The 26,776-nt window shown below is 43.0% G+C and overlaps 1 protein-coding gene across 9 annotated transcripts in view; it reads right to left on the bottom strand.

Annotated features, from left to right (window-relative positions):
- Window positions 1-26,776, bottom strand: part of PKP4 (plakophilin 4) — a 243,491-nt gene that overhangs the window by 105,173 nt on the left and 111,542 nt on the right. For all 9 annotated transcript variants that reach the window (XM_075933439.1, XM_075933435.1, XM_075933437.1 and 6 more), the window contains one exon: window positions 14,780-14,814. In XM_075933439.1, the coding sequence (XP_075789554.1) occupies window positions 14,780-14,814 (35 nt within the window). The remainder of the gene's footprint in view (window positions 1-14,779; window positions 14,815-26,776) is intronic.

Here is a 26,776-nt window from a genome sequence, read left to right as displayed (position 1 = left end):
ACCTTGCTGCCACACACTGAGCAGCACCCCATCAGCTCGCTGCAGGCAGCCAACTGCCCTGCTGGCTCCACAAGGATCCTTGCTGTTGGCCTTCCATCGGGACTCTCTGCAATATCTTTTCAGGCTATAGATATTGCTGGACCAGAGAATACTGCTGAAGAGAGTTTCAATCTGTATTTTCTTGTATTTCTGAGGGTGACAAATGTTTGCATTTTTTTCTACTTCCCCTTTGATGCAAAATGCAGATTCATATCTAATAAATATACAGTGTATTATTTAATATGTGTTTCTACTCTGAAGAGACTGCAAAACTGGAACATTCTAACTTAATGGACATCTACACTAGCACTTTTGTTGGTAAAACTTTTGTACATTGGGGTGTGAAGAAAAATACATTGCCCTGACCAGCATAAGTTTCACTGCAGCGTAGACAGCCCTATGTCACCAGGAGACACTCTCCCGCCAACATAATTACTGCCGCATATGGGTGTGGTTAGTTATGTTTACAAGAGAAAGCTGCAGCTATAAGGTTTCTAGAGTAGACATGGCCTTAATTCTCTATACGTTTTAATCTATAGTCTAGTATAAAAAAGACAGTTACTTGTTCCGTAGCTGGTGTTCTTCGAGATGTGTTGCTCATGTCCATTTAACATAGGTGCACGTGACTGCCACATGCAACATCCTTGGAAGTTTGTTTCTCCTAAGCACTAGCCTTGGAGTGCATACATACTGCACTATATTAGATGTCCCCTGACCTCTCCCTCCTTATTTCCTTCTTGCTGGAACTCTGACAGAGGGAAGGAGAATGGGAGGCTGAATGAACATGAGCAACATCTCACAGAACATCAGTTACTGAACAGGTAACTCTTTTCTTCTCCAAGTGCTGGCTCTTGTCCATTCAACATAGGTGACTGGAAGTAGTGTCTGTGGAGGTGGGTGGAGTCATCAGAATGCAGACTACAATACAGCCCTGCCAAATGCAGCATCCTCCCTGGCCTGCTGTGCAATGACATTATGAGACATGAATATATGTACTGATGATCATGTCGCCGCTCAACAAATGTCCTGGATCAGCACATGTGCAAGGAAACCATGTGAGGAAGCCTGAGCCCTGATGGAGTGGGCCCTAATCAACTCTGGTGACTGGGCCCTTGCCAACTCAGAGCACAGGGGAAGCACAAAGTGATCCATTTGGACAATCGCTGGGAGGAAATTGGGGAACCGCTCCCACACTCTGCATAGGCCATGTGGAGCTGCGAAAGGTACGTGTCCTCTCCAGGTAAAAAGCCAGCTCCTGGCGCACATTCAGATGTGAAGATGCCTTTCCTCATTTTTCGCATGAGGCTTGGGATAGAAGACTAACAGAAAAATGTCCTGGTCCACGTGGAAGGTAGAGACCACTTTGGGGAGAAAGGCCTCATAAGGCCACACGTATGCGCAAGCAGCCAGATTGTGTGCATCTGCAGACACACTCGTGCCTGAGTCATGGGGGTGTCTTCGAGTTGCCAAATGTGGGCTAACAGGGCCTTGAATCTCTTTTGAGGGAGCGATGCTCTGGCCGTAGTCGAGTCCAGAACTGATCCTATGAACTCTATCTTTTGAGGTGGTACTCAGAAGGACTTTTTCAGGAAGAGATGCACATTGTGCCAGACCCTCCATCTCAACGGGCTCTTGACGAGCCAGTCATCCACATAAGGGCACACTTGTATACCCTGACACCGCAGGTATGCTGCAACCATCAACGTGTGCTAGGTAAAACCCTTGGGGGCGCAGATAGGCCAAAGGACAGGACAACAAATTGGTGGTGGTTCTTTCCCTCTACAAATCTCAGGAAGTGCTTGTGACCCTCAAAGATGGAGATATAGAAATATGCATCCTCAAGGTTGAGGGCGGCATATCAGTCCCTGGGATATAGGTTGGGAATGATAGTGGCCAGGGAGACCACACAGAACTTGAGGTGGACCAAATATTTGTTGAACTTGGCAGCACCCACTCCACTGCTCCCACATGGAGCAACTGGGACAGCTCCTACTGGAGAAGATGCTTGTGAAAAGGGTCCCTAAAGGAGGACGGGGGAAGAGAGTGGGAGAGCAGTGTGGAGGAGAGCTGGAGGATGTAGCTATGCTAGACAGTGGCTTGGACCGTGGTCCAAAGTAATGTTCCTCTATGCCAGGAGGAAGGGACAGAACCTGAAGGAGAACAGGTGGGCAAGATCTTAGGAGTCCAGTATGTTGATCTTGAATGCCTACGGTGTTCGAGATTGTTCGGGAGTCCTTTAGCCCATGCAACTTAGTGTCCATCTATTCAGTGAATAGGACCTCCATGTCAAAAGGGAGGTCCTGAATGGAGTTCTGGACCGCTAAAGAAAGGCGTGAAAGAAGCAGCCAGGCTGCCTGCCTCATGGAGATGGTGGAAGCCATAGAGCAGTGGTTCCCAAACTTTTTGGCATCACGCCCCCTTTTTGATTTTTGAGAAACCCGCACACCTCCCCCCGATAGCAGCAAAACTTGTTGAGCTCCCACATGGAGCAACTGGGAACTGACTGGGGCCAAAAAAAAAGGAACTGACCGGGGCCAAAAAAACAAAAATAGCAGCAAAACTTAGGGGGGGAGGATTGACCGGGGGATGGCGGGGCTGGGTCGCCTCACGTCCCCCCTGGAATTTCTTCACATGCCCCCCACTATGGGAACCCATGCCGTAGAGTAAGCGGCCGAGTCTGCAGCATCAGACACCACTTGCAAGGCTGCCAGCATCATGGAGGCCCCCTCCTCGATCAGGGCCTTGTACTACTTGCAGGAGGCTTTGGGCAAGGTGGTCTCATCTAGTCAGCACCTGCTAAGTGAACAAGGCCTGGTGTTTCCCCACCTTTAACTGAAAGTCCCCCCCCCCCCCAAATAAATAAATAAATAAATAAAATCTTTCTACTAAACAAGTCCAAGCGTTTGGAGTATTTATTCTTGGGGGTGGGGAATGTCTGGCCCTGGCACTCTCTGTGGTTCACTGATTCCATCACACGGGAGTTGGTGAGTGTAGAGATAGTCGTGGTCCCCCGCTGGGACAAAGTACTTCTGTTCATCCCTCTTAGCTACAGGTGGGATGTAGGAAGGGGTCTGTCAGAGGGTCTTGGCAATTTTGGCAACTGCCTAGTACACGGCAAGGGTACCCAGCTAAGTCCTGCTTGTCCCAGGACCCCAAACAATGAGTCTGATATCTCTTCCACCTCCTTGGCCTGGAGGCACAAGCCATTGGCCACCCTCCTCAGGAAATCCTGGTGGGATCTCCAGTTCTCCTGGGGTACTGCTGGAGGAAATCAGCTTGTCTGGTGAAGAAGAGGAGGTGGCTTGGGCCACTTGGCCTTCCTCACAGGGTGGGGGATGACCATGGTCCTTGATGTCTGTTGGGGGTGGGAGGAGGAGAGACTGGTGTCCCTGCATCCTCTTGAGGCCTATGAGACTGACAGCACCGAGGGGGCCTGGGACAGTCCAGCAACTGAGTGGGTAAGCTGGGGCTATATCAGGAAACCCATGGAGTTCAAAGGCACTATTGCGCCTACCACTGAAATGGTGCCTATGGTGTACCCTGGGATGGCACCGGCAGTTCTCACGTTGACAGCACTGAGGGTTGAGCTGACTGCTGTGCCAGAGGGATGATTGCTGCCTCTAAAGCCACACTGCAAGAGTGGATACTCCTTCCATTAACAGGACTCCCCTACTGACAGAAACCGGGAACATCTGGAGAGTCTGTGGGAGCTACAACACCCAGAAAAGCCACTCCTTGAGTCTCGAGAATGGTGCTGAAGAGAAAATCCAAAGCACTGGTACAAGGACTGGGAGAAGCAAGATGTGCCTCTGCAGCCGGGAAGACTTAATGCCGGTGAGTATCTACTGTGTGGTGAATAGTGCCGGTGCCATGGAGAGGAGTCCCCATGTCAGCGCGGTGAGTAAGGTGACTCGCTATCCCTTTGAGACCTCTGCTGCTGGGGTGTGCATCCTGCACAGGTATGTGCACTAATGCGGAAGTTTTCGCATCATGCCCCGGTCTCTCATGTTTAGACCTATGGGCACTCTGTGGCACTCTCCTCTTGGACACCGGAGGAGAGTGTGATCAGACTGTGCCAGGAGATCGGAGACCAAACGGCAGTTTACTCCTGTGCCGGGGCCCCCCTGGCATGAGGGGCGGTATTGGCATGGCACTAATGTCCTGCACAGCCACGAATGACTCCAGTGTGCAGGGCAGACAAACCTCTAGCACCAATGAAGGTGACCAAGACGTTGGGCTCAGTGCCTCGTCAGGCTTTTCCAGACGGTCCGCTGGTTGGTCACTGTTCTTCTCCTTTGCCTTATGAGGGGCCATGTTTCTTTCCAACTTCCTAGCAGCTCTTGTCAGGGCCATGGGCAACACCAAGCCATTGATTCCGGTGGTGCACTGCTCACCGAGGCCCCAATACCTGGGTGCTGTCTCCAACTGTTGATCCTGTGGGGCAAGTGTTGACTCCACTAAGAACGCTCTAAAATGAATGCTTAGCTCTAATAGTTTTGAGACGGAGGAACCTGTAAATGGGACACTTACCCAAGATCTGTCCTTCCCCTAGGCAACAGAAGGCAGTCAGCATGCAGATTGCTGACTGACATGGGACTGCCCTATGCTCTGTCCCCTAGGCAGAGTCTCTTCAAAAGAGACTACTAGACTGACTTCTGTTTTTTTAATTTTTTTCCTGTTACAGACTTCCTCGGCTATCCCTCTGAAGCTCATCTACTCACTGTCTTTTTTCCTTCTCTCCCTCCTTTCCTTATTTACTCTTGGATCTGGACTTCCAACACTTAGGCCATCTGAAGAAGCGGGTTGTGCTCAGGAAAGCTCATGATACCTTCTACATGTTTTGTTAGTCTTTAAAGTGCTAGTAGACTATTCGTTGTTTTTTAAGTTTTTCCTGTTACAGAATAACTCCCTACCCCTCTGAAGCTTTCAAAAAAATTTACAGGTACTTAGCTGTTCGTTTAGAACTACCAACAATGCAAAGGGAGTGCTTGCTACAGCAAAGGCTTGAACATGCTGTTCCAAGCACCTTCACTAGCAACAAGAAGAAACTGAGGGAGGGAGGGGTTGGAGGTGCCCTATATAATATGGTGTGCTTGCACCACTCCAGGCAACACTGAGGAACCCGGCTCCTACTGGCACTGCTTAAGGAAAGACTTCTGGCACTGGTGCATGTGGCAGGCACATACAACTGTGATGAATGGACATGAGCAAGCACTCAAAAGAAGAATAAGTTTTTATTGATTAAGTCTTTTATCACTACAGAGCTAGCACAATTAAAAGGCTGGATAAATTCTATTATTTTGTACTACCAACATAATGTTTACAAAGTCATTTACGCACATAAAAATCAGTAGTACAATGAGCCTACACGAGAATCTCTACAAACTTAATCAGAACCTTTATTAATATGAATGACAGATGTTTAAAGGAAAGAATCCAGCTTTACTTTCAGATCCCAAATTGAGATCATAGAAGAAAGCTCAAAAAAATATATTTACATGTAAACTTTCACATTTGGTAAAAATCACAGAGACAGCAAACATGGAAACCACGACTATGGTTTTAGTCACATTTCAGATAAGAACCACAATGCATATTATAAATAAATAAGTAAATCTGAAATGATCCTTTAACAACTTTCCTTATTGTGTCCATTTTTCTCTGAGAGCACACACTATTTTGTCATTGAATGGTACTTCACAAGAGATCTTACTAGTGTTATTTTCAGTATTTTAAGAAGATAATGGAGCAGTAAAACTTTCAGTTTGAGAATTCAATCTTGTGTAAAGAATTTAATTGACTTTAATACATAAAAAGTGTGTAATTTCATCCTTAAACTAGCCCTTAAAATAAATTTCTTCATTGGATTATCTTTAAAAAAAAGAATTTGTAACGCCACACTTATACTTCTAATTATGAACAGTGAATCCCTTTTGTTGTGGAAATCTCTCATTTTTCTACTCGTGATCAGTTATTATGACAATATTCTCTCCTACCAAAAAAGTGTAGAATGAAGTCTCCTTTAAGCTTGCATTAATATAGCTCCATTAAGTGCAAGATAAAGTGGAGACGCAGCTCATATTTATAAAAGGTATCCATTCTGATATAAGTAAATGTCTATACTTATTCCTAAATTCAAATTTATTCTGTTTTGTAGTGCAGCTATTAGATGCTGAGATGATCACTAGTTCCTCTTCTAGGATCAGTTTTATTTTTTTTGTATTTAAGAGCAAATAATATCTCCAGATAGATTTTGAACAACAAGCACCCCTACCCCAGCTTGGTGAAAGTCAATGAGATTTGGGGAGGGGGGGGGGGGTGGAGTGAGCAGGTCCAGGCCTCAGAGAGGGGGGGAGGGGGGAAAGAAAGCCGGGCAAGGGTATTAGGGTTTGAGGTAGATCTTCTATTGCATTTAAATTGAAAAAGTGATCTTGTGGTTAAAAAGCACTATATTTAATGAAAAGTGCTTCTCAGGCCAGAGGACGAATCCATTGCTATATGCAAGATGATTGGGCAGAAGAATGGGAAAGCAGGTGGGAGGAACTATGCCTAGCCAGTAGTGTAAACAAGAAGACTCAAAGGTGATCAGTCTTAGGAGTCTAGCCAGGTGGGATGGGAGAGAGCTTTAGACTTGTATTGTTTTGCAAAGATCTGTAATTGTCAAGTACTCAAGAGTAAAGTCACTGTAAATAAGAAATTCTTCTGCTAAGCTGGGGTTCCTGGTGCTCATGTCGCATTGTTCCCAGAGAAAGTAGAAGCCAGAGTACTCACAGCTAGAGAAAACCTTAAGGGAGTGTGTGTAAGCAACTGGAGGGTTTTGGGTAGGGGGTGTTTAAGGTACTGCTTATAGGGGCTATAGCAGTTGGACCACAATGTCCCACATTTGAAGGGCTTGCATAAGAAACCTGGGCCTGGGAGTGTGGCTTAGAGAAATATGGAACTACAAATAGTGACTAAACTTCACCCAGATCCTGCTAGCTTAGAAGCACAAGAGACCCAATATGTGTGTTCACTTACCACATACTGGTGAATGACCAGTGAGGGGAGGGGGGTATAGGGACTGGGGCAAAAGGAAGCTTCTCTGCGTGTTCATATTTATGGGATCTGAGCCCCAGTTCCCACTGAACTTCAGGAATCCTTAAGGCAGCAACATGAACTCAGTACTGTAGATTCAAATTTCTGGAGCTAAGGTTCTTTTATTCCATACAGTGTAATTTAAGCATGTGTGTAATCACCATATGCTCAAATGTTTTGCTAGACTGTGGTCAGAGTGTTCAGCAACTTTCAGTATCAAGCCACAAAAGAGGATGTAGGAAGTCAAGGAAATAATCAGCATGGTTAAAATGCATGGTTCAAGAAATTATTTGAGCCAAATTGCCATCCTTGAATGGTTACTTATCTTTGTAACTGTTGTTTGAGATGTGTTGCTCATGTCCATTCCAATGTGTCTCTTGTCCCGAATGCCAACTACACAGCCCTCATTCCCAGCTAAGAGCCCCTCTGGTACACCTGTCAACTATCGAGGTCCCTTTTGAGTAGACTGCCACGGACCCAGTGGAACCATTGAAGAAAATGGCCTGTGGCCACCAATTTATATTTGTTATTTTAGACTACACTGCCAGATATTCAGAAGCTATCCCCTTACATAACACAGCATCTAAGACTATAGCTAAAGAGTTAGTAGCCAACTTCACCCGAGTAGGGCTGCCCAAGGAGATTCTCACCGTCTAGGGAACCCCATTTATGTCTAAGGCAGTGGTGTGCTACCTTTTTTGATCTGCAACCCTCGGGCTGCGAGGGCTGCCAACTGCCGGGCCCAGCACCTGGCCAGCCGAATCTAAGTGCTGTGCCGTGCTGAACCCAGCCCCCGGCAGTCCAGATCTAAGTGCCACAATGCCCCCAGGAAGACATCCGCAACTCCCTTAGGGGTCGCAACCTACAGGTGTGCACCACTGCTCTAGGATAATGAAGGACCTGTGTACTCTTTTCCATGTACAGACTTTGCGGACCTCCACCTACCACCCGCAGACCGATGGCCTGGCTGAACCCTCAAGGCGATGATTAGAAAGGTGGTGAGCAAGGATGGGAAGGACTTGAACATGTTATTTGCCCTATTTTATGTTTGTTATTCACGAGGTACCTTAGGCACCCACTGGATTTTCCTCCTTTGAGCTCTTGGATGGACACCATCCCCAAGAAATCCAAGGAAATTTGGGAAGAGCAGCCAGCTGAGGGGAGGAATATAGTAGAGCATGTTTTGCAAATGAGGAACCGAATAGCATAGTATGGAAACACATGGAGGAGGCCCAAGAAGCTCACAGAGCATACTACAACTGACAGGCCAATATCCAGTGATTCTGGAGATCGAGTAACAGGTACTATTGCCCACAACTGAAAGTTAGCTGTTGGCCCAGTGGCAGGGTCCCTATTAAATAACTGAACCTGTGGGAGAAGTGAATTAAAAGGTGTGATAACCAGGACGTTGAAAGCCAGAACAAATATACCACATCAACTTTTTGAAACCCTGGCAAGAAAGGAAGGCTTGTACAGCTGTCCAAGGGCACTCCAACCCAACGAATGAACCCCTGGTACAAGTGCAGTTATCTTCCGATTTAAACTGGGCAGCACTGTGCAGTTCTGCAATGACTTTTGTCGGCTGAATGAAATATCCCAGTTCGATGCATACCCGATTCCCTGAATACATCAATTGGTGGACCGTTAGTGCAATGCCCAATATTTAATAACCCTACATCTAACAAAAGGTGTCTGATCGCCCTAGCTAAAGATGCCTAAACTGTGTGCGCCTAAAGTTTGTGCCTAAACTTTAACAAGCAAAAAAGAAAAGCACTGAGTTTTACTGGCATGCAGATCTAAACAAAATATCAAATACCTCATACTTGTGCAAGCAACCATCAGAGAACAATCCATTTTAAAACTGTACTCCTTAATTTGCCTCTATGAGTCGTGGGTGTTAAATATCTTTCAAATCATAGATGGAAATCAATTAGCATTTCCCACTAACCACTGACAAATACATGGGATAGGTGAGTCAATCGACATAATTACTTGATGGAAGTACATTTTTAGGTCAAAAACAGCTGGGTTATTATGACATTGCAATCAATCCACTATAGCAACTATTATGACCATGAACTGACATGAAGTGCTATTACATCTAATAATTTCAACATGAATGTTGCACAGAAGATAATATATGGATGTTGAAAAGTCTTCCTCCTACAGCTTTTTAAACATTGTCTGTATAACTGATTATGATAGATCAATATTTTTAAGAGTCTTGAGTAATAAGTTTGCAGATAGAACACTTCCTTTAATTTATTGTACATTTATCTCTAATGTAACCATTTTAATCTTTGATTTCACTTTTTTTTGTCTCAGAACAATACAAGGGGAACCATCTATATTATAACATCAATTGCACTAAATCAATTTCAATTGACAACAATAACTTCCCTATTTGAAAAGGCACAGAAGAAAAATGAAGAGGGAATCAAAATGGCTTTGTTCCATACACAGGCAGAATCAGTCTCACTTTCCCTACCTAGAAAACACTGATAGTTGTGATAAAAACAGAAAGATCCCTAAGGTTTCAAAAGGACTATTGGGTGTTGGTAGGAATGCACAATAAAATTGTTTTCCCCCTCTCTAGCTTTTTGTGCAACCATAAATCAGGAAAACCAAAGCCCTCAATAGCTTTTCATACAGGATTGCTGATCGAATATTATATTTATGAACATCTTCAAAACATACTTCATGTTATATCTTGGTTATAAATTCTATAGAGTTGTACTGGTGCATAAAGAGCTTTCATTTAAGTTCATGTCTTATGTACTGATGTCTTTCTCAGCTGTAAATTACTAACTGCAGAGGAAAAGAAAAATGATTTAAGGTGGTGCCCTCATTTATCTTTAACTTCAGTATTTTTTTTTTCAAGTCTCAGGTTTTCAAAGTATCTTGTGCTGACAAGTCTTCAAAACAAAGCTTAATGGTAAAAATATAGTAAACAAAACCATAGTGATATCATTGCTTCAATTTAAAGGTAAATGATGTTAAGATTTTTACATCAATTTACATTATAAGTAAATGATATAATTTGCTGTAAGTCATATTTTTTCATTATTACACAGGCTCAGAAATCATTCTAGATCAGTGATTAAGAAACTTTGTCAGTCATCTGTCCCTAAGCAACCAGGAACTGGGGCTATGGATATATTGCTTTGGTAAGTGCAAGCTTCACTAAAAGGGACTCAGAGGGGGAGAGTAAGTTGGAAAGATGGAGAGAAATGGTTTTGGAACTGAAACAGCCTTAGTCGCCCTGGTAGAAGATTTATACCGGGAGATAGACAAGGGGAGTGCATCCCTGTTGATTCTCCTAGACCTCTCAGCGGCTTTTGATACCATTGACCAGGATATCCTTCTGGGACGCCTGCTGGAGTTGGGTACTGGAGGCACTGTTTTGCAATGGTTCCAGTCCTACCTGTCAGGACGCTTTCAGAAAGTGGAGCTAGGGGTCTGCTATTCGACCCCGTGGCGATTGTACTATGGGGTCCCGCAAGGTTCCATCTTGTCCCCTATGCTGTTTAATATCTACACGAAGCCGCTGGGAGAGGTCATAAGGAGTTTTAGAGGACAGTGCCATCAATATGCAGATGACACCCAACTCTATTTCCCTGTGACATTAGAACCAGGTGTGGCAGTGACTGATCTAAATCAGTGTCTGGAGGCAGTGATGGTTTGGATGAAGTCAAATAAGCTGAAGTTGAACCCAGATAAGACTGAGATCCTGTGGATCAGGAGGCCATCTGTTCATGAATGTGTCATGGCATGTGTTCTAGACAGGGTTACTCTCCCCCTGAAAGAACAGGTACGCAGCTTGGGAGTCCTCCCGGACCCTTTTTTAACATTTGAAAATCAGATTTCTTCGGTGGCCAGGAGTGCCTCTGGGCAACTTCATTTGATCTGCCAGCTGCGACCCTTACTGAACAAACATGACTTGGCCACAGTGATTCATGCTCTTGTTACATCCCGACTGGATTACTGTAATGCACTTTATGTAGGGCTGCCTCTTAAGAGCCTTCAGAAACTTCAGCTGGTCCAGAATGCAGCTGCTCGAGTTTTAACTAACACTAGTTATACGGAGCACATTATGCCAGTACTTAGGCAGCTGCACTGGCATCCGGTACGTTTCCGGGCACAGTTTAAGGCTTTAGTTATGACCGATAAAGCCTTAAATGAGTTGAGTCCAGGGTATCTGAAGGACCGTCTTCTCCCATATGAACCTACCCAGGGATTGAGGTCAGCTGGAGACACTTTGCTTCGTGTAGAGATAAGATTAACATCTACATGGAACAGGGCATTCTCAGCTTTTGCTCCCAGGCTGTGGAATTCTCTTCCTCGGGATATTCGCATGGCGCCAACTCTAGCGTTGTTTCGGCGTCAGGCTAAAGCCACTCTTTTTACTCGTGCTTTTATTAATGCTTGAGTCTGTATATGTGTGTTCCTCTTCCCTATGGCTACGTCTACATTGGCATCCCTTTCCGGAAAAGGGATGCTAATGTGAGGAGTCGGAATTGCAAATCCGCGGGGGATTTACATATCCCCCGTGGCATTTGCATTTACATGGCTGCCGCTTTTTTCCGGCTTGGGGATAAGCCGGAGAAAAGCGCCAGTCTAGACGCGATTCTCCGGAAAATAAGCCCTTTTCCGGAGGATTTTTTATTCCTACTTGAAAGTAGAAATCCTCCGGAAAAGGGCTTATTTTCTGGAGAATCGCGTCTAGACTGGCGCTTTTCTCCGGCTTATCCCCAAGCCGGAAAAAAGCGGCAGCCATGTAAATGCAAATGCCGCGGGGGATATTTAAATCCCCCGCGGATTTGCAATTCCGTCTCCTCACATTAGCATCCCTTTTCCGGAAAGGGATGCCAATGTAGACACAGCCCATATGTTTTTAGCTGGTTATGTCCCTCTGAGGTCTCATATTTAAAATTTTTATATATATTTGTATTTTTTTTGTTTGTTCTTGTAAGCCACCTTGATTATTTTAAATAGAAAGGCAGGGTAAACATATTTAAATAAATAAAATACACAAATGGAAGATGAGGGATGAGAGAAATACACAAATGGAAGGAGATGAGGGATGAGAAAAACATTAAAAGACAAAAGAAACAGCAGGGCACAATTGTGTAAGGGGAAATCATTGAGACAAACCATGACCAAGAAGAAATATGATACGTAAGAAAATTAAGGAGGAAAAGAGACAACAAAGATGTGCAGGTTTCTGTTCGTGTGGAACATTGAGGGGAAGATGGAGAGAGGAAAAGGAATAATGAAACTTATCAAGTGATAACTCCTTTTTCAGCCATGAACAAGATGCTGGAACATTAGATAGCAAAATGGGATAAAAAATAATAGAAAATAAAGGGATTAAAAAAGGAAAAGTTCAATTTCTGATTACTTTAAAATGCTTTCAGACATTCCAGAGGACAAAACTTTCCTCCAATCAAAACTTTTGGTATATTCAGCTTTTCACTTATGCCATCTGCCTCATCCTCACTTTAAATTAGGGGAGCGCTGTAGGAATGTTCATATAAACCCATATACAAATTCTTGCCAGTCACAGAAGTCACTAAAAGTTTGATTCTGATGTACTTACTGAGTGTAGTTAGAAACTTATTTGCTATCCCTTAGAAAGTGCTCTAAGAATGCCTTAGCACTTCAATGTTCCATAAAAGTAGTTGGAAAAAAACCAAAAATGTAGGCTATTGCAAGTATCAGTTTTGTTTTGGGGTTTGTTTGTTTTTAATACAATATACCTTCCAGAAATCATCTAGGCAGGCAAACTAATTACCAGGACTACAGTTTAAACTAATTGTAGTGGTGAAAATACTAAAATCTTAAATCTAATCTATAAAAGAAAAAAAGAGGGAAAAAACTACAATATTGATTCAGAATTGAGAGGTATGCATATTGTGAGAAGCACTGTGAGAAAAAGTCAAGTCCATTTTCATCATCTTCTGTCTTATTATTAACCAACCTAAGAAAAGGAAAAAAAGAAAACCCAGGGAAGACCTCAGGCCTTATAATTAAGTATAAGCCAAAACAGGGGGAAAGGTCAGTTTGTTGACTTTGTAAGAAATTAAATTCTGTGATGTATCAATTCCTTATGCATATCAACCCCCTGCCCTCCATAACTGAGAAACCAGCATACTGTATGTTATTTAGGTATATACTCTTAAATGATTTTATGATAGGAAACTGGTTTTTTTAAATAATTTAAAATACATTTTATAGCTTTGGTAAATTGCTTTCAAAAAAATCTATCACAGTTAGGAAAAATAAACCAAAGTCAATTTTCCTTTAAATTATGCAATAAAATCTTGATTCCACACTACTGTCATTACAACCATCACCATGGTGATTTTTATGTGTGTCACAAATTTATTGCAAGAAAGATTACAAAAACATGGAAGCTTATTCAATAATTACTATTTATATATACAAAAATCAGGCATGTTTAATCAAAGTCTAGGCTCTTTTATTATAAATATGATGGAATAATTTTATGTTCAAGATGGGCACTGTAAGCCACTTTTAGTCAAATGAATTACTCTCTCATCAGATGTTAAATACAACCACAGCACATTGCAATATGTTGGGAGCAAAGGGAAGCTGAGTCCAAAGGATCTACACTGGCCATAATTCCAAATTAACATGTGGAGAATGAGAAAGTTACATGCACTATTTTTATATAAATATCATATGACCCTCAAATTACCTGTATGATATTAAGCTGCCTGAATGCAGTACAGGCAGTCCCCGGGTTACGTACAAGATAGGGACTGTAGGTTTGTTCTTAAGTTGAATTTGTATGTAAGTCGGAACTGGTACATATTGTAGGGGAAACTCTAGCCAAACATTTCTCCAGAGCTCAGTTTTAGTCTCCCACACCTCACTTCCCTCAGTCCTTTATTCTCAAGATGAGGTGTCTGCTGAGAAAAGCCACTCTGCGTCTCCCTGGTCTGCTGGGGAGGGGCGCTAGCTTTGCATCTCCTTGGTCTGCTGGGGGGAAGCAGCTAGTGCGGGGTTGCCTCACCCCGTTTGTAAGTAGGGATCTGATGTAAGTCGGATCCATGTAACCCGGGGACTGCCTGTATTACAATGAAGGAGGCAGTAAGGGGGAAATGACACAATAGCAAAGATAAGTGGCTATGATAAAGTATACTAAGAGTCCTTTGGGAAGCAATGAGGAAACCTTTAATTGGGGGAATACCCTGTGCCTGGCTCCAACTTGTCTGGTGTGTTGTATTTTTCCATATAAAAACCCCAAGATCAAAGGCTATGCCACCGTATGTTAGTAAGAGCTGACAGACAAGAAGGAGAAACAGAGAGAGAACATCCTGCAAACAGGGCAAACTGTTTATCCCAGAGACCATAGAACCATGGAAGATGATGGAGACGGATGTAACTGCACTACATGGAACATCAAAGCTTATAAGGAAAGCTTAAAGGTTAGAGGAGGGGAATGTGTGTACAGATCACTTACTGATTTTATCTCTTTGCATGCTATGTATCTTTGGGTATAAAGGAATAAATAATGGCCTGTTTTGAAGGGCTATTTGTGTCATCATTATACTTTTATACTGTCCCAGGTGACAGAGGAAACTAAATAGCTTTTTTTTTTTTTAAAGTGAGACAAAGTTTACATAGAAAATTATTGTACCTGCTGATCTCCAAGGAAACGACTTCTCAGTAGAGCTACAAAAAAAGGAAACAAAAAGTTGTATTTATTTCCTTTATCGCAAAAGTTTTTTAGGAAGTGCCATTTTAGACTTACAAACTAAACACTTTTCTTAATATGAAAATACCCTCAAACCAGAAAAGAATAAAGAAAACCCTCAGATATTTCTCAATTAAATGTTACTAATTTAGTGTTTTCTAGTCTGCACCATTTAACCTTCAGAATCGTTGTGAGTTATTAATACAATAGAGTATCACGGGAAATGCTTATAGACAGGGCTTGACAAGCGGCGGCGAGCCCTGCTCGCCAGCCGCGCGGTTTGGCACGCTGCAAATGCACAGACCGTGCTGCGCATGTGCTGACCGGGCTCTGCGGCCGCACCGGGCTAAAATCTACTCGCCATGGGTGAGTAGACTACCCTAATTGTCGAGCCCTGCTTATAGATATTTCATAACACAAAACTGCATTAAACGTACCTGTAACAAGATTGAAAAATGCATGACCTGTGACATACACTGCATACCTGAGATGTAACATGAATAAAATGCTTCTGAACATTTTGCAAGATTCTGTATGAAGGACACTATATTGAAATTAGAACAAAGGCTGACAAAAATGTAGTGCACGTATTTTCCAAAGCAGCTACTAGGACATTATGGCTACATCTACACTACAATGCTATTTCAGGATACTGGAGCCCATTATTTCAGGCCCACTATTCCAACATCTCTGTAAACCTCATGCCACGAGGAGTAAGGGACGTTTTGGAATACTGGATTATTTAGAAATTTGGTGCCAAATTACAAAGTAAGCTATTTCAAAATAACATCTCAAGCTATGGTGCAGTGCAGACACATCCTATGACTGATAAGTAAAACACTAGTTATATAACTAAATATGCCTATTTTGAAGGTTGAGACAAAAAAAATTAGATGCTCAAGGATCTACACGACTTGGGCAATAAGTCTCTCTAGATCAATATATTATCAGAAGGACTCGCCTATGGCGAGTAGATTACAACCCGGAAGAGCCAGCGCAGAACCATGCGAAACCGTGCAGCTGGCGAGTGGGGCTTGCGCCGCTTGGTGAGCCCTGATTATCAGTATAATCCCACAACTGAACATTCCTTCACATTATGAATTTATTTATGACCATCTAAACTCTTTCCCTTGCCACATTAACATTTTCAGATTTAATACATATTGAAATACTACTGCATTTGCAAATTGGTGAGCAATTCAAATGGGTATTTCTATGTATTTCACTGGAAGAATTTATGCAAAATCAAGACATTTTCATGCACTAGGAACAAATGACAATCCTATAAAATACATTCAGTCAATGCAAATGATAGATTTAGTAGAGTATTGCAAAACATTCCAAAATACCATTATGCTGGTGATAAAAAGGGCTCTCCTTAACGTCAGTTTTCTATAATATTCTAGGGTACGTCTACACATTTTTTGAGGAGTAATGTTAGTTTGAACCGAGGAGTAATGTTAGTTCGAACCAAGGGGTTTGGTTCGAACTAACACATCCTGACATTCACTTTCACCTTTGAAACAGCTGTTGATCGGAGTAACGCGCTGTTCGAACTAGGGTGCAAGTGTAGACATACCCTTAGAAAAACAGGAAAATGCAAAGCTGATAAGAATATTTCCATTATTTTTTCCTTTTAACATCAATAGGGATGTTAAAAATCATGTATTTGTGTAAATTAAAATGTTCAGTGGTTACACATTTACACACAGGGAGGCAGGCAGGAGCCAGTGCTTATAGGGAGCCAGCTTAGCTGACTCCCTGTGAGCACTGGCTCCCACCTTCTGCCCTTCCTCCCTTCTCCCCCAGCTGCCTACAATAGAAAGGCAGCAGCCTTGAGTACAGGCATCTCCATGGTATCCAGTATTCTCAGGGAGCCATTAGGACTAACTGATAAGACCTGGCTTATCTTTTAATCATGTAAATGAGTACAAAAGCTCATGATACCATCCACATGTTTTGTTAGTCTTTAAAGTGCTACCAGACTATTTGTTGGTTTTTTTAAGTTTATCCCTATTTATGACCTTTCCAACATTTCACAACAAAAATCTCATCAACTCAGTTTGAACTGAGAAAGCTAGCTGGTTATCATATTTCAAAGTAAGTATGTATACTAGGGCTTCTGCATTTGAAATGTACAAGACCCCCACGGAAGTGCCCTTAACCACTAATCAAATAGTCTATGGAAAGCCCATCGACTATTCGATTAATTAACTAATCTAAATTTAACATTCCTAATGTACAGAGGACCTTTCTTGGGCCTCTTGCCATTCATGCTCAGTTATGGCATTTTGGGCTCTGAGACACAATATTAAAACCAAATTTAACCAAAGCAAGACCAGTTGCACTGCTAACATTACTGATTAATCGTGTAGTCGACAAATTTTTTGTCGACTATATGATTAACAAGTTACATGCTTAACATCCCTAGTTAAAATGTTTATCAAGCTGTTCACTTGCCTTCTGTCTTTATTTATACTTGTCAGTCCCCGTAATACACGAGGTTCGAAGGGATGCCGGAAAGGATGAGACCACAACTGGGGGTTTCAAAAAGCACAAACTGATTTTATTTTGATGGCGCCAGACAATCATCAGAACAAAAATTAAACAGATTGCCAGACAACACAAAACAATTCCCTGAGGCTTTTCTAAATCACAATAATTCCCAATAACTGCCCAGGGGTTAGGAACAGTTGAATTAACACTGGTATTGTCCATAGGGCTGATTATTTACACAACTTTATACAAGGAAACAGTAAAAAACCTAAACCACAACTATTTATAAACTAACAGTAACTTTTTAGCCACTGTCACTTGGCAAGCAATAAGGACAACTAAAAAATCAATTAGGATAGGGATGATGGTGGGCGCGGGGGAGGGGGGTGTTATACCAGTTCTGGAGACAGCAGGAACACAAGTACCGGTCACACGCTCATAAACTGTCTCCACTCGGGTCGACCAACTCGGAGTACGCTCAGTAAGACTCAAGAGCGGGGGGTGCAAGGCGACTGGGTGATCAGGCCAGGCGTTCACTCAATGCGAATTCCCAGTGAGAGAGGGGCTGCCTGCCTGTTTTATTGCCTGTGAACTTATCACCCCATAGGTTGGTTTTTGCTGCAGTGGGTGGAGTAGCAGGCCTGAGCACCAGTCAGCCCACTGGCTGATCTGTTACTGCAATGGGTGGAGCGAGCAGGGGAAGATTATTAATTTACATGCCCTTATATGGAAAACACTCCACCTCACAGACAGAGCCCCCTATACCAGCCTCAGAGGTATTACAGGCTATGGCTCCCTGCGACGGGCAGCCATTTCTGATGTTCTGTCTCGGACAATACTATATCATATTTTCTACAATGGCTGTGAAAAAACAAGTGTTCCAACATATCCTGCTGCAAAACTGGATACCTGAGCTCTTTCAGATATTTCAGGTTGCCTGAAAGGCAGCATTATGCTAGCATTAAATTGGGATCGAATGATTGAGTATTCCTGAATTTAGACATGACAGTCAGTAACGTTACACCACCACTACTACATGATCTTAACTGTCAGAAAGAGTGAATGTATTGCTGTTTTCACAAACACTCCTCCCCTTGCTTAGAACTCACATCTCTTTCCAATTCCAACTCTTTGTGTAAAACTCCCTTACTCTAAAAACATGAAAATTACACTGCTATCTCACTTCAAAAGTAACTACCCTGAATAGTGTTTCTACAGCCAGTGTGGATTCCACAATAAGGCAAATAGTATCCCCCAGATGGTGGGAGTAAAACATCTCATCTGCATCCATCAGAGACTCAAGCCCTGCTCTTCAATATTTGGCATCTACTCTGGTAGCCATGTCAAGGGAATAGTCAGGAGGTTGTGCCTCACACTTGTCTCACAGATCACAAAGTATGGCATATAGCTGAAACAGGTTTAAGATGTCACCTATGTCTTAGTCAGGTGAGCCTTGTTGTTCGAGGGAAAGACTGATGGCAAAAGGAAATATCACATGATCCACTTAAAGAGTCTTTAGGACAAGATAGCTTAACTTTTCCATGAGGCAGATACAGCTACAAAAATGTGGGGGGTGTGTCTGAAAGTTTAGATCTTGTTGAGATCATGGAGCAGGACCCTGAAAACATCCAGGGTGCGAAGCTTCTTTTCTCCTGATAAAGAATGCAGCTTTGGTAAGAATACTTGTGAGATGGAATTTTGAGAGGCATAAAGAGATGAACCCATGGTGCAGTTTCCTCACACTGGGTTCCTATGGAGGAACACATATGATGGATTAGTCATCAGGATCTCAAGCTTACTGACTCTCCATACTGACATGATGACCATAAGAAAGACAATCTTGATGGTGAGGTAGTACAAGTACTCTCATACTGACTGAAAGGAGGCATCATAAGCTGTAGAAGGTCAGCTGTTAGATCTAATGTGGAATTTGGAGACATGACTGGAAGTGTCAGGAGCTGTGATGGAGATAGTCATGTCTAGTAGTCAGAGCCATAGCCGTCAGTATAAAGGCTAGAGCAGGACTAGGAGCAGGACTGGAGAAAGAGTAAGACTAGAGCAGGCTACAACTGGGGAGGGGAACCTAAGGCTTGCCTGGATCTGGCTCCTGAGGCTCAGAGCTCCCTCTCAGCACTGGGGAGCCCCCGCTGTTTCCCTCATGGGGCTGGAGCACGCTAAATCTACTAACATGGGTGTGACTGATTTTTCTGCAGGTCAGTGGCCCCTGACCCAAAAAAGATTCCCCACCCCTGGGCGAAGGCTTGGAGCATCTGTTGTAACTGTCAGGCAGGAGTAAGTTTCAAGTCCTGGACGGGAATTGAGCAGATTGGGCTACCGTTCCTCCTATGGAGGCTCTATGTACCTGGTTTGGGAATTACAAGACTAGCTTCTGGTTTGTACATTGGCTAGAGCCTCACACAGGAGTGACTTACCACCTTACAGATAGGCAGGGATGGAAAAGGCTCTTGGTGCACTTTGCAAAGAAAGGGTATGAGACTTATTCCTTGGTTAGGCTTTTATCATTGGGACATGTCTGTGCTAAGTCACAACACTCACATGGACTTGGGTTTGATGCTTATGCAGGGTTACTGTCAGAATGTGGTGTGTGCCTGTTAAGAATGAATATCACTTCATCTTTCCTTTAATTTTCAGGTTAAACAAAAATGCATTTTCAATACTATAGTACTTTCTATGCTTTCAAATTCTTGATCTACAGCATCTCCCAATGGAAGGGCATACATTCAGTACTGGATACCTATAATATACATAAACACACACCAATGAAAACAAGGAAAGTCCAATATAATGGAGTCTTACATTGTATATAATGTTGGGCTCTATTAAAATTGGTTACCCATGTTTTTTACTTCAATAATTTTCAAGTGAATGTCAATGTCTTTTTATTCTTTATGTCTTTTTTCAAACAATAAACTGCAATGTAGGAAATGTTTTAATGGTTATGGTGGCAGTAGAGTGCTTAGTATGATGGGACTCAGAACTGACCAAGATCTCTAGGTGCTACTGCAGGATAAATGTTAAATAAACAAGCAAACAACTTTTTCATAAATCATAATTTAAATATTTCCAAAGATGAGTTAAGAGTCTTTAAGTGGCACGTCAGTAAAATCTTATGTCACTAAAATTATGATGAAAAAACTTACCCAACAAATAGACTAGTAGCACCTTAAAGACTAACAAAACATGTAAAGGTATCATGAGCTTTCATGGGCGCAACCCATTTATTCAGATGACAGGATTATTTTAAGTCCAGATCCAAGAACAAATAAGGAAAGGGGGGAAAGGGAAGAGAGGGAGAGGAAAAAAGAGGGGGAAAGGAGAAAAAAATAAAAAGAGAGACAATGAGTAGATGGTTCGAATAGTTACAACAGGCTGATGAGTACAATTATTATGGAATGCATTGTCTTTTTTACAGGGGAATATATTACATATGTATGTCTGAAGCAGATAAAGAAAAAAAACAGAGTTCTACAACATACTCTTGATCTGTTTGCTGTGGGGATTGAATCTAGGATCTCAGGATCTGAATTATATTGGGCATTTATTGATGGAGCCAAAGGACCAGATGTACTGAACTTGGATGTAATAGTTTTACCTGTGATTTTACATTTTCAATTAGCCTAAATTTGAAGAAAAAAAAAGCCATAGGGAGAATTGTGACAATTAAACATACATTAAAAGCATGCTTACAGAGACATAAAATGTAATATGAGAAATCCATTTACATTCTGAAATTCTTTCTGAAGGCTTAATAAATAAAAAGCAAACTATTCCAGTAGCGTTTTTCGTAAGTGCCTTAATTTAGAAAACAGAAATTCACAGTTTTTTCTATCAGTTTTGGAATTAACATATTTAGTGCTTATAAACTTGCTTGTCTCTATTTAGTTTTGTTTATTTTCTTAGTGCCTCCATTTGACTCCCTTCCAGTCTGTTATCCTCACTTTTTGTAACTTAGGATTTAAGGCATTGTGACACAGAAATTTTATATTGCCATTTGTTTCTCTAAAGTCTTAGTCTCCTTTTGGGTACTATAAAAATACAGGTTGGACCTCCCTTGTCTAGCATCCTCAGGACCTAACTGGCCCCAGATGAGGGAATTTGCTGGACAATGGGAGGTCCCTTGACACTAACCCCTCAGCCCATTGCCCCTCCCTTGGCCTGGCTGCTGACCTGGCAGCACACTGCCTAACTGGCCTGCAGCAGCCAGGTCCCACAGCTGGGTGGCAAAAGGCTCTAGTCACACTGATTCACACCCTGGTTGGCTTTCCCTCCAAAGCATGCTGCTGCTGCCACGCAGACTGCCTTGCCACCACTGCCCAGGATACTGTAGCCCCACCACCTCCCAGGCTGATGCAGTCCTGGCCACGCTTCCCCTCCGGAGGTACGTTTAAATTACATCCCTCTTTTAACAGAGGGATGCAAATTAGGCACTTCAAAATTGCAAATGAAGCCGGGATTTGAATTTCCCATGCTCCATTTGCATAATCACATTATGGAGCTCTTTCAAAAATGTGCTATTTTGAAAGTAAAACCATCTAGACGTGATTCTTTCAAAAAGCGAAGACTAGACCGTGGTATTACTTTTGAAATAGCGCGCTTTCAAAAGAGCAACAGTATATAATTATGCAAATGAAGTTCAAATCTGGCTTCGTTTGCAATTTTGAAGTGCCTAATTTACATCCCTCTGTCGAAAAAGGGATGTAATCTAGACACAGCCCTGGGCTAATGTGGTCCCAACTGCAGGCATCTGGGCTTCCTCAGCACTGTTGCTGCCCAGGCTGCTGAGGTCTTGCTGCTACCAGAGTCATGGGACTGCATCAGGCTCTCAGTTTCAAATATATTTCAAAACATATTTAAAGACATTTTTACGCTGTAAACTGAGCTAATATACAGGTTTGGAAACTACCACAAACTATGTAACCATATCCCTTAACATGGAGCGCCTGACTCAAAATTTGCAGCCTACATATTAACATTGCCAGAGATTAGAAAATATAGGCCTGGTTCTCATCTGCAGTAAAGCCCTGTTTACAGATATTTTCAGGTCCTTCTACATTGCTCGAGCTATGTAAATGTAAAATAAACCCAACTAGTTTGTTTTATATACAAAAAATTGGTGAAGAACTACATTATATTATGTAATAATACTGATTACCCAGTATTTTGTAAATGCAGATCTATCATATATATTTTAATATGTTTGTATTTTTATTTTAGTTTTTCATGTAAATCCTGTAATTTGTAACGTATTCCATAAGTATATAATATTAGTGAAAGTTAGGTCTATTTATAACTGCAGTGGTCAGAACTCATCTTTTGAATGTTGCATTAAAAAAAAAATCTATGTAGAATAAATAGGGGTTTAAAAAAAAAACCCCAAAACCAATGTGTCAAGTGTAAGCAGGGCAAGAATATGCAGGGTTTAGCTGCAAGAATAAAATATCGTAAGAAAAATTGTTTATTGAGGGAAAATTATGTGGATGAAGATGTGGTATGTCTGTAGAACAATGTGGATAAACATTGCAATCCACCATTCTTCGAGACTCTCTCTCTCTATGCCTTTTAATATAAGTATGATTTAACAAGTAAATTCTATAGTTATTTACTATGTTGGCTGTTGCTAGTAAAAAAAGTTTAGATTAGCTAATCCTTACAATTTATTTAATTAGTTAACTAAGTTTAGAGTCTATCACCCAAGTATACAGTACAGAAAACTGCAGTAAGAGAAATCTAGAGTTGCCACAGAGTGTCATTTTCTTATTTTATATTACATAATACTTGCCTCTTATTTTGGAACATCATCATGGTCACAGACTACAATGGTGATGCTTTAAGACTATTCCCTATTTTACTTCAGCATAACTCAGCTTTGCTAAACAAACAAACCCCATCCTATATTTGTTTTCAATGGGGCTTACGCCCTAATTAAATGCATTCTAGGCACAGTCTTAGCTTTTTTGGTAACTTGGAACCTACACAGAAATCAAAATGACAGTGGGAGTAGGGAAGATGAGAGCTAGTTGTAGAAGTTTTAAGGACATCATACATTTAAGGTAAGTCTAGACAGAGATGGTATTTCGGGATACTCCCAGTATCCTTAAATAGCTATTCCATGTCTTTTAAGCAAGCCCGTTTTTTCAAAATATAATGAGCTTGCTATTCCAACGTCCTTGTAAACCTCATTCCACAAGAATTAAGGGATGTTTCAGAATAGCACTCTATTTCTAAATGTGGCACTGTGTAGACCATGCCAAATTTCAAAATAAGCTATTTTGAAATTAACTTGAAATAAGTTACACAATTTGTACTGCATTTGCATGTAGAGGTCAGGCAGTTCCCTGTGTGTACCAACTCCCTTGGCGCCCCTCCCCCGCACTGATTCAAGAGCAGCAGACAGCAGTGCACCAGGAGGAAGGAGCCGGTGCTCACGGGTAGCCAGCTTCTAAGACAAAACTCCAGTTTAAAAAGCTGGCTCCCATGAATAGCAGCTCCTACCTTCCCCCATATCAGAGGCAGCAGAACTAAGGGTGCAGGGTAGACGCACCCTTAGTGTGCCGAGGTCTTGTCAGTTAATAAAATCTGGAAATTTAAATAAAAAGAGTTAAGGATAGCCATCAGCAGGCAACTCTGGAGACTGCTGCAACTGCAAATGTGAAACATGTAACATTTAAGATTTAGTTTAATAAAATATAAAGGTTACTCTGTGTGTGTGATTTAGTTCTTACAATTCCTAATGTACTGCTGCTGCATCTGCAGTTTGACATGGTCAATGAGCATTGTGTACTGTTTCCTAAATTAATAAAAATGAAGTTATCAACAAATTTTCTTCATATCAATAGGTTAAACAGTGAGGTGCTTGCAGAATCTGCATTATGACCAGTTTTTAAGAGTATTTTTATTATTTATTTTTATACTCTGAAAAACGGGGGAAGCGTGGGGTGACAAAAATCTGTCAATGAGATTTTTTAGATTAAGAACTTCAAAGGGATCTAAGAAAGCTAGATGAGTGGGAAGCATAATAGAGGTGAAATAGAATGGTTACTTACCTCGTAACTGTTGTTCTTCGAGATGTGTTGCTCATGTCCATTCCACGTAGGTGTGTGCGTGCATGCGTCGTTGGAAATTTTCCCCTTAGCAGTACCTGTTGGGCCAGCAGGGAGCCCACTGGAGTGACACCACTATTCCAGTCAATATATACCCCAGCTTGCCCTCCACCCCCTCGGTTCCTTCTTACCGGACTACTCTGAAGAAGGGGAGTCGGGCAGGATTTGGAATGGACATGAGCAACACATCTCAAAAAACAACAGTTACAAAGGTAAGTAACAGTTGTTTCTTCTTTGAGTGAATGCTCATGCCCATTTCATGTAAGTGACTCCAAAGCAGAAACCCCAGAAGGCAGGGTTGGAGTTCTACCCTTCCACTGAATGGAGGACAGCTCTACCCAGGGTAGCATCCTCCTTTGTCTGATATGGCAACACATAAAGATTAGCAAAGGTGTGGACAGAGGATCAGGTGGTAGCCCTGCATATGTCCACGATCAGGCCACAAAAGCTGCAGAGGAAGCCTGAGCTCTAGTAGAGTGGGCCATGAGGGGAGGAGCTAGAACCCCAGCCAGCCGTAGCATTCCCTAATACAGGCTGTTATCCAGGAGGAGATCCTTTGCGCAGAGACTGGCTGGACTTTCAGCTGCTCTGCAATGGCAACAAAGAGCTGACGTGACCTACGGGAGGACTTTTTTCTCTCAAGGAAAGGCATATCCCTCCTAACATCCAAAGTGTGCAGGGCCTGTTCCTTACCCGATGATTGCGGCTTAAGGTAAAAGACTGGCAGGAAAATGCCTTGTGACATGGAAGTTAGACGCCACCTTTGGCAGGAATGCAGGGTGGGGACGCAATCTGACTTTATCCTTAAAGAAAACTGCATATGGGCTGAAGTAAGAGCCCTTAGCTTGGACACATGCCTGGCCGACGTGATAGCCACTAGCAGAGATACCTTGTAGGACAGGTGTAGCAACGAACATGTCACCGGGGGTTCAAATGGAGGTCCCATAAGCTTAGATAGGACCAGGTTGAGGTCCCACTGGGAAATGGGCTGCCGAATGTGTGGGTAAAGCCTGTCCAGGCCCTTCAAAAACCTGTTCACCATTGGGTCCGCAAAGAGGGTCTTACCCATGACACCCGGGTGGAAAGCGGCAATAGCCTCTAGGTGAACCTTAATTGAGGAGGATAACCCCTGTAGCCTAAGGTCCAGAAGGTAGTCAAAGACCAGGGGGACTGGGACTTCCATAGGAGACACCCCCCTCTAGGTGATCCATATATAGAATCATTTCCACTTGGCCAGATATGTAGCCCTAGTGCAAGGTTTACTACTCCCCAGTAGTATCTCCTGCACGTAAGACAACACTGAAGCTCCGCCGCTGTCAGCCACAGAGCTTCCACGCCATGAGGTGCAGGGACCGCAGGTCCGGGTGGCGAATCCTGTCACAATCCTGTGTGATCAGGTTGGGGACCAGCAGGAGTGCGATTGGCCTCTCACATGACAGGTTCAGGAGGGTCAAGAACCAGTGCTGCCTGGGCCATGCAGGAGCAATGAGAATCACAGACGCCCTGAGTTCCCGCACCCGCAGGAGCACTTGGTGGACCAGCAGGTTTGGTGAGAACGTGTAAAGTAGACCCCTGGGCCAGGGAATGAGTAACGCATCTCCAGAGAGCCCCTTCCCAGCCCCATGAGAGAACAGAACCTCGAGCACTTCCTGTTCTGGCAAGTGGCGAACAGGTCCAGACGGGGAAACCCCCACCTGCGGAAGATGCAAAGGGCCACATCCCCTCTGAGGGCCCACTCGTGGCCAGAGAAGGACCTGCTCAGTTGGTCCACCAGGGTGTTCTTGGAACCTGGAAGATAGGAGGCAATCAGGTGAATATCCATCCCGATGCAGAGATCCCACAGATGAAGGACCTCCCGACACAAATGAGGAGAGTGGGCCCTGCCCTGCCTGTTGATGTATGAGACTGCCGACGTGTTGTCGGACAGGATGAGGACCGACTTACCCAAGACATGGGAAGAAGGCCACACAGGCAAGGCGGACTGCTCGCAGCTCCCTGACGTTTATGTGCAGGGAGAGTTTGTCTCTCGATCACATACCTTGCGTCCGCATGTCTCCAAGGTGGGCCCCCCAACCGGAGTCCAACACATCCGTCATGAGCCGGAGTGTTGGTAGAGGCCTGGAGAATGGGACTCCGGCACAGACCTCCTCCGCTCAGGTCCACCAGTTCAGGGAGCGAAGGACATCAGAGGGGACGGTCACCACTCTGTCCCACGTGTGAAAAGATAGGTTGTGAGTCCACACCAGCCTCATCTGCAGTGGGTGCATGCGGAACCTGGTGTGCTGGATGACAATGCTGCACATGGCCATTAGACCCAGAAGGC

Source organism: Pelodiscus sinensis, chromosome 7 (assembly GCF_049634645.1).
Source record: "Pelodiscus sinensis isolate JC-2024 chromosome 7, ASM4963464v1, whole genome shotgun sequence".
In the NCBI taxonomy this organism is placed as follows: domain Eukaryota; kingdom Metazoa; phylum Chordata; order Testudines; family Trionychidae; genus Pelodiscus; species Pelodiscus sinensis.
The sequence above is the reverse complement of the archived record's forward strand: the minus strand, read 5'-3'. Positions and strand labels throughout refer to the sequence as shown.